Source organism: Amblyomma americanum, chromosome 10, assembly GCF_052857255.1.
Source record: "Amblyomma americanum isolate KBUSLIRL-KWMA chromosome 10, ASM5285725v1, whole genome shotgun sequence".
NCBI classification, from domain to species: Eukaryota; Metazoa; Arthropoda; class Arachnida; order Ixodida; family Ixodidae; genus Amblyomma; species Amblyomma americanum.
In genome coordinates, this window is record NC_135506.1 from 115,109,043 (window position 1) to 115,124,939 (window position 15,897).

The 15,897-nt window shown below is 47.3% G+C and overlaps 1 protein-coding gene across 8 annotated transcripts in view; it reads left to right on the forward strand.

The window, feature by feature from the left end:
- The window catches only part of LOC144107801 (uncharacterized), a 74,208-nt gene that overhangs the window by 45,520 nt on the left and 12,791 nt on the right, over positions 1–15,897 (forward strand). For 5 of the 8 annotated variants that reach the window (XM_077640991.1, XM_077640993.1, XM_077640992.1 and 2 more), the window contains one exon: positions 107–304. The exons of 2 other annotated variants lie outside the window; for them this stretch is intronic. In XM_077640991.1, the coding sequence (XP_077497117.1) occupies positions 107–261 (155 nt within the window). In that variant the 3' untranslated portion in view covers positions 262–304. Of the gene's footprint in view, positions 1–106; positions 305–4,158; positions 4,321–15,897 lie in introns of those variants that run through there. One more of the 8 variants, XM_077640995.1, reaches the window with a different exon arrangement.

Sequence of the window (15,897 nt, forward strand, 5' to 3'; positions counted from 1 at the left end):
AAAATCGTAAACCATCATTTCAAGTTGATTTTTTTCCACCACATTTGTGAAGCTCAACATCACAAGACCTGAACCCTTGTAAACAAAAAATTTTCTTCTTTTCCAGAGGCATATGCGGTGTTTGTGAAAAAGGTACCCAGCGAAGAGCCCACATCACAGCGATTAAACAAAATGAACCGACATATTGCAAATATGATAAGGGATTTGAACAAAATGAGGCCAAAACCTGCCACATGTTCTTGTCTTCAAGGAAGCTCATGAAGCCTCTGTATGCACTATAAAATTGACTATGCTTTCACTTGAATTCTTGTGTTTTCTTAAAGGTGAACAATAGTAGCTTGCATCACTGTGCAATCATTGTGCACATGTCTGTCTCTGAGTCATACGAAGTTGGTACAGGCCCCGTATCATATACGGACTGCACAAAAGGTTCAGTACCATAGAGGACAAGTGTATGTAAGACTCCATATCTGACATTCACAATAAGTTCTAAGTCTGGCATAGAAGCAAAAACTGGAACCAAAAACACGTTTTCATTTCTCAAAACTATGCCCCTTGAACATCAGCACACTTCAGTTTTTGAGCTGTTTTGTTACACCCCCTGTAAACATTCCAAAATGACCTCTGTGAGCTTGTCACGAAAGCTGCCATGGTGGCTCAGTGGTTATGGTGATCAGCTGCTGACCTGAAAGATGCGGGTTCAATCCCGGCCTCGGTGGTAGCATTGCAATGGAAGCAAAATGCTAGAGACCCGTGTACAGTGTGATGTCAGTGCACATTAAAGAACCTCAGGTGGTCATAATTGGGCAGTCCTTCACTACGGCATCCCTTGTAGCTTGAATATCTTTAGGATGTTAAAATTGCGGAGAGCCTGCAGACTCAAGTGGAATGGTTAGCCAAGGCCGGTTTTCCTTGTGAAACAGTGATGGCAGTAGCGTAATGGTTGATGAAAGAAATCGGGGCAGGTGGGCACTCTGTCATGAAAGCCAAAAGGACTGCAAAGGACTGAGACAAACAGCCGTACCTTACGTGCACCAGCTATTGCACCGGCTGAAAAAGAAGTGCGGTGTAGACGTTTTGTTCACTGCCCCCGAAAAGGTTGTGCGCATGTGCAAAGCCATGAACGATGAAAAGAAGCCAGCCTGCACAACAAGCCACGAATACCAGTTTGTACTTTGCAAAACTGGTATTGTATACCACATACGACTTTCCTGCGGGAAGTGCTGTCGGGCAGCCAGGATGCTACTTAAACGACCGGCTACAAGAGCACCATGCAGCGGTTGATTTATGAGCGGGGGGCAGTTTTTCGGCCACCAAACATTTCGGGTGCATACCAGCATTTGATGCCACGTGTATGCTTGGTAGGGATGAAGAGATATGAGAGGCTTATCACATTAGCAGGACGGGAAGGCAATAACTGTGTTAGTACGGCTCTCTTGCCTTATCGCAAAAATAAAGCTATACCTGAGAAACAGTTTGGCACGGGTGGAATGATTTTTGGTTTGTTTTACCCTGCACACATGTGCCATTGAACTGTATTTATGTATCTGCTGTCAAAGTAAATATTCATTTGATGTTTAGCACTCGTCCTGTCCCTACCCATTTGTCCCAGTTTACTGCGCTTTTTAATCATGAGCCACCAACTAGCCCAGCTTTCTGTCTTGACCCATGAACCAACCTCGTCATCACAAGAAATCATGGGTTTAGCTATGCACCGAGACAAACTAGCAGAAAAAAAGAGGGCGAAGAACAAAGTGCTGTGCCCTTGTCCCCTTTTTTTCTGCCAGTCCATGTCTTGGTGCGATGCAAGAACTACAGCAATGCAAAACCAATACAGTCGCCGGCTGAAACTTTGGACCCCTGATTTTTCGGACATGCTTTATTATTCGGACTTTTTCACGGCAGCTCAACAATTGGCTCATAGAGCCAGTGTATAAAAAGGCCTGAGCTTTTGGATGCATCGCAACTGATTGCTCTATTTTTCGGATCTCATTTATGCTCTGCACAGCACCACTCTGATATCTGTAAGCCACCGTATGTGTGCAGTGGAAACTCATTGATGCAAACCTTGGCGAATCACAACTTTAATCTCATAAAGTGAAATTTAAAAAAAATTAAGAGGGAACATCTTAAAGGAATATGCACACCTAATTTTAGTTGTCTTTTCTTTCAAAACTTGTCTTGGACATTTCAATACATGGTTCACCATGTGGCATCAGCCTACGACCACTAAATGATTTATAACTGAATTACTTGGTGTTGTTTTAGTGGCATCAACTGAATGATGGCTGTGGTGCTTTGGGAGTGAGGCAATAAAAAAAATTAATGTGGATTAGCTCGGCTAATCCAGGATATACAAAGCAAAAGCTGTTGGCGTTCATTGTGTTCATTGGTGTTAGAGGCAGATATTTTGAGGAAAGGAAGGGCGCATAACTGGCTCCCTGGGTCATTGGACGCCTCAATCGCAGTTTGAGGTAAGTGGTGGCAGTGAGAGAGAGATGTGGGCAGCATGCATTAGTGCTGACAAGACTGTGGCAGACAGGCTGCACTGCACCATTAACTGCCACCTGCCAGGGTGGGTGTGTGGGAAACAGAACCAAACAGCACTCAAAGCAGGTTTTTGTAGTTGGACACCAACCCCAGTCATATACATGAAAGGGAGATTGAGGTGTCCACTGATCCAGGGAGCCAGTTATGAGCCTTTTCTTTTGTGAAAATGAACAGCCTCTGCAACATTGTCAATGCCAATGAATGCCAGTTTGGTTTTTGAGGAAAGAAAACAGTGCAGGAACTGTTGCATCTTGGTAGACACCTGAACCAAACATCTTGGTAGACAGCTGGGCCAAACAGCCCATAAGGGAAGGGATAGAGGAGAGAGGAAAAGAAGAAAGGAAATTGAAAATTGGTTTTTGAGGAAAGGCGTGGTAAGGGTGGAGCTGGTTGCCATGGTTACGGTGCATGATGCTGTGGTATAGACAGGCAGGGTGAAACCCCTTTCTACTAGCCTAGAGTAGCTTTCGCCACAAAGAAGTTTAGGTGTGATAATTCCTCTCTGTTCTTTTCTCCTCTCTGCCTTATGTCATCTCCACTTTCTTGGAACCTTCTCTAAAATGCCCACACCCAGCTTTTGTGAAATGACGCTACTACTCTAGCAAGCTGCAGTATAGCCATGGATATTTCATTTATTGTCATCCCATTCCTTGAAGGCTGGTCTAATCATAGTAGTGAATTAAAACTGCACGTCAGCGATTATATTGCAAGCTGTAACGCATTGAAGACAAGGGATGAAGCACGAATTTAACAGGCACAGCGCTGTATTTTCCCATCTCATTCTTTGTCCTTTGTCATCGATGCACTTCAGCATGGAAAAATGAGCCAACAAACCCAAGTCTCCACGTTATTAGATTATCCCTACTAAAAAAATCCATATACAGCTATATGAAAAGCATATCGTTTCCATGCGTTTTCTACATAGCTCATATGGAAAAGAAATGATTACTGTACAGACTATTGATATCCATATGGTTTGTAAGAATTGTACAGAGGTTATGAATAGTTATGTGGGAGAACATAGGGACTTCATAAATTCTACATTTGCTCTTAAAGAATGTGTAGAGTTTGTACGGCAGATACGGATGGCTGTGTTATCTCCGGAGAACATGGTACTTCACAAGTAGTTACATGCTGAATGTGTGGGATATGTACGGACACAGATGTGGCTATGGTCAGAACACACGGATTCCTGATTGACATTGTATATGGCATATGCAGTCTGTGTGCATTCAGACACCGTCCAGCACTTGCGGGAACTTAACCGTATGGACGGAAACTTATGTGGAAGTGGAATAGAGCTTATATGCACGGACATCTCATGGGAATCTGCACAGCTAGACGATACATAAGAGACGGGAACAACCACTGTATGCCCCCCGTTATCTCACAGTTCTGTTGCGGCAGACAAAGTGTACCATGCACAGAAAACCTGTGAGAATGTGGCTGGTTGGTTTGTTGTGTTTTATGTTCCTAAATGACTCAATCAGGCTATGAGGCTATGTCATAGTGGAGGGCTCCGGAAAATTTTGACCACGTGGTGTTTTTTAACGTGCAATGACATAGGTATAAATGACAGTATATGTGCGGTTGGACCTTTGCTTGCAGATAAAAATGCGCACTATTATTGTGTGCGGTTATGTATGCTGCCGCAGTAATGATGGACGAAACCGGCTAGAATGGTACTCACTGGTCCGCCGTGGGCTGGCGCTGGGAAGACGGCAAAAAGCCATGAAGTTCAGCAGCAGCTGTTGAAGAATGCGCTGCTGCAGGAAGAAGTGACACCTGATATAGCCGTAAGTGTTCAGTGCTAGCATGTTTGAAGAGCAGCTGATGCCCGCGTAACAGCTGTTGGGTTCGAAGAACCGATCGAGACCTGTCGCCTACATCGCACGAGAAGAAAGTAAGGAGCCGCTGGGAAAAGAAGGCTTTAAATACTATCCACGAGAGACGTGAAAGATGGTGATCTGAGGGCCAAGAGGAGAGACGAAACAGGTGCCAATCACAAGAGGCCGCACTACAAAGGCACTCGCAAATATGTTCTGTTGTTCGATCAATACAGAAAACAAGCCGAATGCATTTTATCAGAAATACTCTGCATGTGAGAAACTAAGACCATGTCGCCAATAAAGCACTCAAAAGAAAGCACTTCATTCTTACAAAAGTGTCCAAGAAACAGTCCCATTGTGTTTTATATGTGGAATCAGCAGAAGTAATTTCAGTGGTTGAGGCCATATTTGCAGGCCTGCATCATTCTTTGCGTGGTAAATATTCAGTAAGATTACAATTGAGTGTATCTGCTTGTTTCTTACTTGTTGCAAATTAAACTTAGTCCATGTCATCAAAAGCACCAGGGTTCAAAGTTGACGGAGAACAGTGCAAGGACAGGAGGATGAGAGTACTGAACCGCTGTTTCCATCATGTTGAACCAATTAGCCTGCAGTAGTGCACTTGTGCCTAACAGCAGCCATTATGAATGGCTGCGTATATATGCCCTGTAATTCAACCATCATACTGTAATTATATAGAAAATTTAAGATGCTTAAGCTTCACTTTAACAGTAGATGTGATACCACCTTCTTTTTTCTTTTTATTTGTTTCTCATTTTTTATTGGTTATCCACAATCACATTACTGATCACAATCATTGATTACAATCACAATTACCGATTACCAATCACCAGTCATTATTTAGGTTACACTGCATGGCATACTGTGCCACTACACACACGTACGCAGTCCTGCCGTGGTGGCTCAGTGGTTATGGTGCTCAGCTGCTGACCCAAAAGACGCGGGTTCAATCCCAGCTGAAGTGGTTGCATTTTGATGGAGGCAAATTCTTAGAGGCCCGTGTACTGTGCGATGTAAGTGCACGGTAAAGAACGCCAGGTGGTCGAAATTTTCGGAGTCCTTCACTACAGCGTCCCTCATGGCCTAAGTTGCTTTGAGACGTTCAACCCCCATAAACATACACATACATGTACATGCCATTTTTTTCAGTACAATGAAGCACCATAACACCACCATATACACTGCCTTATTAGCATACTTATTTTTGTTTTTAATTACTATAACATCAGTGCATATCCCAAATACATGTTACTAAGTCATGCACATCACTGCGCGTTCATTAGGTGCCCCTCTAATATGCTAGAACCAGCACCCTTTATGGCCTATGTGTTTGGTGCCCGCCTGGCACGCAGAAGGCCTGGGTTCGAATCCTAATGGAGACTATTTACTTTCAGTGATTTACTTCTGTGTTCTGATTTTTCTATAGTCTGGGATTTTTTTCTGACTGACTCAGGATGACGGCCAATGCCGGGTTTACACTAGAATGAACTCCTTATGCTATCACGTAATACATTTCTCTTATACCATTACAGAGCTACATAGGACTGTTGCTCATGATTAACTATGTACTTCATTATCTGCCATGCTATGAGTTGTAGCCACTCTTATTTCCTTTTTCAAGTACTGGCTTGCTAGAAGGTTTTCTTTGAGCAGCTCTCTGCAGAAATTGGCAACATATACAGTAGTGAACAAAAAGACATTTTCAATTTTTTTGCAAAAATTCTAAATATCATGGTTATAAAAGTCCTGTTTGCTATTTCTGATTATATTATGATGCAATAATGCCCTCTTGTTCTGTCTGAAGTTTTTGTGGGCATAACACCTTGCTTTCAAGTCGTTTTTCATTTTTGGCCTTTCAGGAACACTTCTCAATGCATTCTTTAGGAGGGTAGATGTGTAGGCCAGTTGGTGAGACATCAGGAGGCTATACACCGCAGCAGACACAGGACAGAGGGAGGTGACGACACAGGGTGGTGTCGTTCATTTTCCATCTGTTCTAAATTATTATTAACTTGCTGTCACTTTCAGGTGACATATTCTGTGGCTGCATGTACTACTGCCTATATTTATAAGCAATGAGCAGTGCGAGGTTAAGAACGCTGTCAGGAATCCTCAAATATCAGTTATCTGTGGCAGCAACAATGTGATGAACCACTGGCAGCTTTCACTGGATTTCAGAGTAGTGCTTTCATAAGGTTTGGAAAGATATAGGTTCGGAGGAGGTTTGGTTTCTCAATCTTAGGAGCCACGCCAGAACAACCAACGAAGTTGTTGAGAAAGGCATTGTTCGTGCGAGCGTAAAAAAAGCTAGACTGACTGTTACCGTTATTTCACGGGATTTGACCCTGTTATCAGGCTATACAGTAACTTTATGGACTGCAGGGCGTCATGTGCAGTGTGCTGAACTAAACAGGAGCCTAGCTGTGCAAAGAATTGGGTTTTCAGAATGACATAGGTAAAAGAACACCTGGTGAGGACAGGTCACGAATAGAAAAGAGTGATTAATTAGATGAACTTACGTTCTTGTCGTGCGGGAATGATGAGATTCCGTTGTGTACGTCGCCTCAGACACAATTTATATGGACTTCGTTGTCAGATAGCCACGATAAACCACAGATGTGTAACGTAATGGCATTCTCTGCTCGAGGGGATTGTCACCTTGAGTGTATTCAAGGTACCATGGGTGAAGAGGTTGAGCAAGGCATTGTTGAAAAGGTTATGCTTCCATATACATGCAAGAATCTGAGATTTCAATATGTTTCAAAAGAACTACAATCTGAAGCACTTTTTTCTGCTTGTGAAAGATTGGTTGAAGGAGATGGTGGGCCTTATGGAGTGGTCAAGCCATCCTACTGAGATTATGAATGTCAGCAATATATGGTTATGTCCCATCAGCAAAAAGTGCCTGCAAATTTTGTCCGCATGGTTATGTCGTTCTGTGGAGATAAAGTTTGTTTTAGGTAGTGTGTGGGTAGATCTCAAATTGGGAAAAGTTTGGCTGATGAACTGGGATTAGTTAATTAAATTTAATTAATGAAAATAAATGCTCTTTCAAGCAAGTTTTGTGTGACTGAGCTGATGAAAGGTGGGAAGGCTTAGTTAGTAATATAAAAATAAAATAGGAAACAAAAATTAATAACAAACAAGTAAAAACAACAAATTTTCTAATATTAAAAAATAAAAAAATTAAAATTAAAAATTGAGGGATAAAGAGAGGAAATGGAAAGGCTTTTGCATTTCCACTCTTAAGCAGACTTAAGTGCCATCCTGTAATGTTTTCAATTGAATATATTTGGATAAGTGTCGCACATCATCTGAGCGAGAAAAAAGCCAGCAGCACCTAGCGTGAAGGCGAGAAGCTGCTGCAAGTGGGGACCCTGGGCTAGACCTTCACTGACAGCTTCCTGGACTCCATACTTTGGTGGTATCAAACAGTGATCGCGGGTAAAGGCTTGCATGTGAAGTACTTATGCATTAGGTTATTGTGAAAAGGCATTCTTGAAATTGTTGGCTCATTTTGTAAAAAAAACTTAATCGCTGATATCTTCACGCCGCGCAAAAAGCAGTTGTTCAATAAATGTGCTGCGGGAACAAATTTTTGCCTAATATGGTGGTAAATATTGGTTGCTATTGTTTCAAAAGTTTGATATTGTCATCCCAGCAGCCTCATGCACAAATTTTAGTGCATCGAAAAAAGTTAAATTCGAGAAACTGAAATATCACATTTTTTTGTTCACTACTGTAGTGAATAATTTCTCAGTGACTGCAAAAATTTAGGGTTATAACCATTGCACTTAGCGTACATAAAGAAATACTTCTGTTAATTACACTAATCAGGGAGTTTATAGCATAAAATAAATTAACTTGTGTTTTAAGAGGAAAAAGTGACTGGAAAAAGGAATATCACTTTGATATATAACTGAAGACAAAATCCCAGTTCTGCCACATGGTCTGATGTAGTCGCTTCAGTAAAAATTTACAGGTCCTCTTACGACAGTGCTGTCCAGCTGTGACACAAACTATATCGTTGTGCTTGTAGCATTTGGTCTCGCGAAGAGTTTCAGTTTTATTCTTTAAAGGCCCCCATTAATTCATTGAGTAGGGTGTGTTGCTGGGCGAGTTGGTTTGACTTTGTGAACACAGCAGCGCTGCCAGACGATGGACAAAGAGGGGACGAGACACAGAGTGCGCCGAATAACAACTTTAATATCAAGGGAAGGCGATCCGCACGTTTTTATACAGTTACCCAAGATTAGCCAGTTACAGGGTGCATGCGCAATTTAAAGCAAAAAAAGAGCGATAAAGCAGGGGCAGCGCGAAGGCGCATTTTGAACCCACACCATGTAGAAACAAAAGACACAAGGGTGTCCGACCTACTCCAGTTGGCCAAACAGGCACACCCCCATTCACACCGAAATCAAGGCATGGCAGAGAAGGCGGGGGAAGGGCTGCAATAACAACTCTTGGCAAAAAAAGAGAAATATCTACACGTACCGGCAGTCCTGTGCGGCTGGCGAAGGCAGGGATAAAAAGATAAAAACAATAAAATACAAAAGGCAGACTCAAAATAGAAATTAAAATCTCGGAAAGCGTCATGAAGACATGCATAATGAGAATGAAGTTAAAGGGTGGTTGGAATGGGAAAGCAATTAACAACCTAAAAGCAAGCGATGAAAGCCAATGAAGGACACGGCCTAAAATGATACAATGCTAGCCAACAATAAACTTGGCCTAAAAGGGGAAGAGGGCTAACCAAAAAATTGACCTAAAAGAGCAATGATGGCTAAAGCTGAGAGGGGGATGAAAACTAGAAGAAAAAATAGAAGTGTTGTCCCTAAAGATATGTAAAGAGCAGTGGCGAAAACAATGGGTTGTGAAAAGGAGCCACGTAAGGAACTGCGGTGCCAAGAATTTAAAGTGAATCGGAGAGAAACTGAAACTTTTTCCAACAGGGCTATTAAGGGTGTACTGATGCTGATGTCTTGTTGCTTGTTAATGAAACCTGCCTCAATTATCTCCCGAGTGAGTTGGTTGCTGCTCTTTGCCAGAATTTTTGTTGCCTTATACATCGGAGGACACCTGCAACAAGGACTACAGTCACGAATGTGGACGGCTAAGTTGCTGGAGTTAGAGTTGCGTTCGAGCAGTCTTTTATTAATACATCGACCTGTCTGGCCGAGGTATTCCCTGCCACAAGACAAAGGGGTGGAGTACACAACTCCTGTGCTGCAACTTACATTAAGGGATCACGATGCCGGACTTTGCATCCTGGTGGTATAAATTTCTGGAGCCGGTCACTACAGTGTCCCTCATAGCCTGAGTCGCTTTGAGACGTTAAACCCCCATAAACCATAAAACCATAAACCAGCATCTTGGTGCACTGCATACACTAACTCAGTTAGTACTAATGATAGCAAGACAAAACGTACAAGCGTAAAACTCCTTACTTTCGCATATCCTACAACCAGTGGCTGCATGCCATTACCATAGGGTGAGAAAGCTTGTATCATTTCTACAGTGAAGCTGAATTCCAACCCTAACGATTGCAAAGGAAGCAGGCCTGCACTGAACTTAGGCTGCACAATCTTTTTACACGTCTCTGTGTCTCGGCACGCTTACATTGATGATGCTCCGTGCTGCAGCAGGCAGAGTACAGAATTTAACTGGATCTGTATCAAATAAGAAACGAATGCACCTATAAAGTTTTCCGTCTGCAGGTTTTGTGATGTTTTTGTATTGTCAGAAAGACATCTGGACTTATTTAAATGGAGACAAGCTGAAATTGTCACGAATGCTGCCATGCTTTACCACACATTATTAGGATTAATTTTGGGACAATCATGATTGCTTTGAGCTTCCCTTCAGTTGTTTACAATGTAATGGGACCGACAGGCGCAGCGCAGCGAAGAGGCGGACGAGTTCAAGCGGGACAACGAAGAAGCAGACGAAGTGCAGCTGGGGTTTTTCGAACGACGCCTGTGAGTGTGCCCGTCGTGTCGCCGGACAACCAAGACCAACCGACCTGTGCTTTAAATAAACGCCTTGACACTTGGTGGAGGTGCCTCGGTTTCCGTCCCGACGTTTTCGGCCGCCCCGCCGTCCGGAAGCTTCGCGCCGAGCAACGTCTTCGTGCTCGATCTCAGCTCCCTTCCGAGACGTTCACCAGCTACATCGAGGACATCGTGGACCTGTGCAAGCGTGTCAACCCCTCCATGTCCGAAGGGGATAAAGTCAACCACATACTTAAAGGCATAGCCGATGACGCTTTCCAGATGCTGCTGGCGAAGAACCCCACCTCCGTCGCCACCGTCATCCAGCTGTGCCAAAGCTTCGACGAACTCCGCAAGCAACGCGCATCTACGCGGCAGTCCGGCGCGCCTGCGGGGGGTCTTGCTGGCTTGGCCCTTGGTGGCCCGTCTGCTGAGCAGTCCCTGTTCATGCAGCAGGTTAAAGACTTCATCCGCGAAGAGGTCGCTCGCCAGCTTTCTCTGCTGCATCACCTTCCCGACCCCGTTTGCCCTCCGCACGACCTGGCGCCATCTCTCACGCCCACAATCCGTCGTGTTATTCAGGAGCAGGTCGCTGCAGTTCTGCCATCCAGTCCCCCACCTCCTCCTGTGGCAGCGCCGCTCACCTATGCTGAAGCAGTCACCGGTACACGGCGCTCGCCCACCTCTGCCGCCTACCCTAGCAGCCCGGCCTTTTATGCTCCACCGCCGTCTATACCCCCGCCGCAGGTCCCGGTTCGTCGACCCCGCCGAAACCCTACGAACCCTTGGCGTACCGAGGACAATCGACCGATATGCTATTCCTGCGGTCTTCCGGGCCATGTCGCACGCTTTTGCCGTCAGCGATCTCCTCGTTCTGGCGATTTCATGCGCAATTTCCGGTACGATTCCGGGCCGCCTTTGCCTAATGTCTCTTCTGCCTCCTCTACACATCGCTCCCAGTACCCTACTCGTCGCTCGCCTTCCCCTCGTCGACGTTCCGTTTCTCCGATGCTCCGCCGCCCGGACCCTCTCCCAGAGGAAAACTGACTGCCGCAGTTCAGGAGGCAAGAACTGCGTGTTTTGCCAACTTTTTAAGTCCTCCGTGTTCTCCTGCTAACGTGATTGAGGTGTCTGTTGAAGGCGTCCCCGTTCTCGCGCTCGTCGACACGGGTGCTGCAGTGTCAGTAATTAGTGATGCTCTTCGCCGCAAACTTCGTAAGGTGACAACGCCGCTGTCTGACTTTTCACTACGTACGGCCACCTCTCAGCGCATCCACCCCATCGCAGCCTGCACGGTCCGCGTTACTATCAACGACGTCGCCTATACCATCGAGTTTGTTGTGCTGACCGCCTGCTCTCACGATGTCATCCTCGGCTGCGATTTCCTCTCGACCCACCGTGCAGTGATTGATTGTGCCCGTGCGGAACTTGAGCTTTCTCCCCTGTGTGAGGTTTCGTTGTGTGACCTACCTGTGCGCTCCGCTAAGCTTCTTGTAGCTGCCGACACCGACATACCTCCCTCCTCTTCAGCCCTCGTTCCGCTCCGCCCCGACTCTTTCCTCAGCGGCCCTGTTCTTTTCACACCTACCGCAGCACCCACTCGCCATCAGCGCCTCCTCATTCCATTCGCCGTTGTCTCGATTTCCGATGGCCACTGCGCCATCTATGTCACCAACCCATTTTCTTACCCGTCGTTTGTTCTTCGCGGCGAATGCCTCGGCTCTATTGAAGAACTGGACCCTGCTCTTGCTTCCGAGTTCTCCGATACCCGTGCCTGCTCCCCAGTTACTGCCTTAGCCTGTTGTGCGACAGCGCCCGATCCGATTTCCATCGACGTCTTTCGTCGTAACATCGCTCCCGACCTTCCGTCCGCTTACCGTGACCAACTCTTGGAACTTCTCTGCCGCTTCCGCAACTCTTTCGACCTTTCCCAGCCCTCCTTGGGGCGCGCATTGGCCGTCTCTCACACAATTGACACTGGTACCCACGCTCCCTTGCGTCAGCGACCGTACCGAGTCTCGCCGAGCGAGCGCCGCGTCATCCGTGACAATGTTGACGACATGCTTCGGCGCGGCATAATACAGCCTTCTCACAGCCCTTGGGCCTCTCCTGTTGTCTTGGTGACGAAAAAAGATGGCTCCATCAGGTTCTGTGTGGACTACCGCCGTCTCAACAAGATCACACGCAAGGATGTTTATCCTCTACCCCGAATCGACGACGCACTGGATTGTTTGCAGGGAGCGGAGTATTTTTCATCCCTCGACTTACGCTCCGGCTACTGGCAGGTCCCGATGGCGGCGAACGACAGGCCGAAAACCGCTTTCGTCACCCCAGACGGCTTGTATGAGTTCAATGTGATGCCATTCGGCCTCTGCAATGCTCCAGCCACATTCGAAAGGATGATGGACACTATTCTCAGTGGCCTCAAATGGGAAACTTGTCTGTGTTACTTAGATGACATTGTCGTTTTTTCCAAAGATTTTCCTTCCCATCTGCACCGCCTTCAGCGCGTACTCACTAGCCTTACTGACGCCGGCCTCCAACTAAACTTGAAAAAATGTTACTTCGGTGCAACGCAGCTCACAATATTAGGCCATGTCATCTCCAAAGACGGCGTTCTTCCTGACCCTGCCAAACTTCGCGCCGTCGCTGACTTCCCCAAACCAACCACCTTAAAAGAACTTCGCAGTTTTATAGGCTTATGCTCATATTTTCGCCGCTTCATCCGAAATTTCGCCAGTATCATCGCCCCTTTAACGCAGCTTCTTGCCGGCAGCCCGAACCTTTCGTCTTGGTCCCCCGCCTGCGATACCGCGTTCAGCACTTTACGTCGCCTGCTGGTCTCTCCCCCCATCCTTCGCCATTTTGATCCCGCCTGTCCGACAGAAGTTCACACTGACGCGAGCGGTGTGGGCTTGGGCGCAGTTCTTGCCCAGCGAAAGCCTGGGTATCCGGAATACGTCGTCGCTTACGCCAGCCGCGCCCTCACCAAGGCGGAATCAAACTATTCTGTTACAGAAAAAGAATGTCTCGCCATCATTTGGGCAATTGCCAAGTTCCGCCCTTACATTTACGGCCGGCCCTTCTATGTCGTCACAGACCACCACGCCCTATGTTGGCTATCCTCCCTCAAAGATCCTTCTGGCCGACTCGCCCGCTGGGCTTTACGTCTCCAGGAGTTTGATATACACGTCATTTATCGCTCCGGCCGCAAGCACTCGGACGCCGACGCCCTTTCTCGTTCACCACTCCCATGCGAGTCAACCTCTGCCCTCGTCTGTGCCTACGAATTCTCTTCGTTCAACATCCCTGATATGCTCTCCGAACAACTGAAGGATCCTTGGATCACCTCGCTGCTAAACTTCCTGAACACTCCCTCGCCGCATCCTTCGACCCGGACCCTTCGCCGCCAAGCCCACCACTTCGCCGTTCGTGATGGCCTCTTATACCGCCGTAATTACCTCCCCGACGGCCGGAAGTGGCTGTTGGTCATCCCTCGACACCTCCGTGCTACAATCTGTGCCTCTTTTCACTCCGCTCCACAATGCGGCCACGCCGGTGTACTGAAAACATATGCTCGCCTTCGTCAGCGATTCTACTGGCGAGGTATGTACCGCTACATACGTCAGTACATTCGGTCATGCATCGCCTGCCAACGTCGCAAGAAACCTCCCCACCCCGCCGCCGCTCCTTTGCAGCCGATACCTTGCCCTGGCCGTCCCTTTGACCGCGTCGGCATTGATCTTTATGGCCCGCTTCCAACTACTTCGGCTAATAATCGGTGGATCATCGTTGCCGTTGACCATCTCACCCGTTACGTCGAAACGTCGGCTCTCAAATCTGCTACCGCAAACGATGTCGCCCACTTCATTCTACACAGTCTTGTTCTTCGTCACGGCGCCCCGAAAGAACTTCTGAGTGACCGCGGCCGTGTTTTTCTCTCGGACGCCGTCGAGGCCCTGCTCAAGCAATGCCAAATCGTTCATCGCTACACCAGCGCCTATCACCCCCAGACCAACGGCATGACTGAGCGGTTCAACCGCACTCTGAGTGACATGCTCGCCATGTACGTTGACACCGCCCACTCCAACTGGGATCAAGTGCTCCCGTTCGTCACGTACGCGTATAACACAGCTACTCAGACAACAACGGGGTTTTCTCCTTTCTTCCTCTTATATGGCCGGGAGCCTACATCCACCATGGACACCATCCTTCCTTATCACCCTGACCCTTCCGAGACCACCTTACTCTCCGAAGCTCACCTGTATGCCGAAGAATGCCGGCAACTTGCCCGCTCTTTTACCACACAGCAACAATGGGATCAGAAGCACCGTTGGGATTCCCCGGACCCTCCAGCGTCATACCCATCTGGCGCCCTCGTTTGGCTCTGGGTGCCTTCCTCCACTCCCGGCCTCGCCACGAAACTACTGTCTCGCTTTCACGGACCTTACCGGGTTGTCCACCAAACTTCTCCGGTGACTTATATCGTTGAGCCGCTCGTTCCCTCTTCGGACCACCGTCGCCGGGGGCGCGAAACTGTGCACGTTGAGCGCCTCAAGCCTTACTATGACCCGCCCATCCTCTCCTCTCCGTAAGTCGCCAGGATGGCTCCTTTTTCGGAGGGAGAGTAATTGTAATGGGACCGACAGGCGCAGCGCAGCGAAGAGGCGGACGAGTTCAAGCGGGACAACGAAGAAGCAGACGAAGTGCAGCTGGGGTTTTTCGAACGACGCCTGTGAGTGTGCCCGTCGTGTCGCCGGACAACCAAGACCAACCGACCTGTGCTTTAAATAAACGCCTTGACAACAATAACTATACTCCCAGTTGCTTGCTTAACACGGGCTGAGATCTTACCTCTACCGGTGTCTAGTTTCTTTTATCCAGTAGTGAAATTGTTGGTTGTATAGGGTTTAACGTCCCAAAGCGATTCAGGCTATAAGGAACGCCGTAGTGGAGGGCTCCGGATAATTTGCACCACCTGGGGTTCTTTAGCATAAACTGACATCGCACAGTACACTAGTAGTACTCTAGTATTTTGCCTCCCTCAAAATGCGAGCGCCACAGCCGGGATCAAACCCACGTCTTTTGGGCAAGCAGCCGAGCGCCACAACCGCTTAGCCACCATGGTGGCGTAGGTGCACAGCAGAGAAAGTTTCTTAGGGTTGCTACTTGAAGCTAAGGATGGAACTAAAAGGTTCACGAAAGGACTAGCAACAAACACATAAAAGGAGCCTGAAAAAAATTGAGCACAGCGCATGGCTTGTTACCAGGCTATGCGGGCTTGAGGCCTCTTATTCATTTTTTTCACCGGCGAAGCACGCGTGGAGTCGGTTTGGCCACTGCAGTTTCTTAACACATAGTCCGTCCTAGCGTGAAGTTACCACGGCTTATCTTCGAGCGTCCCCAACAGCTTTGCTGCTCGCACTGCGGGCCCCTGCTTCGGAGCAGCTTCCAAAGGTGACTGCGTTTTGCCACAATGCACGCGCCCTCGCACAGGCTACGGGAAA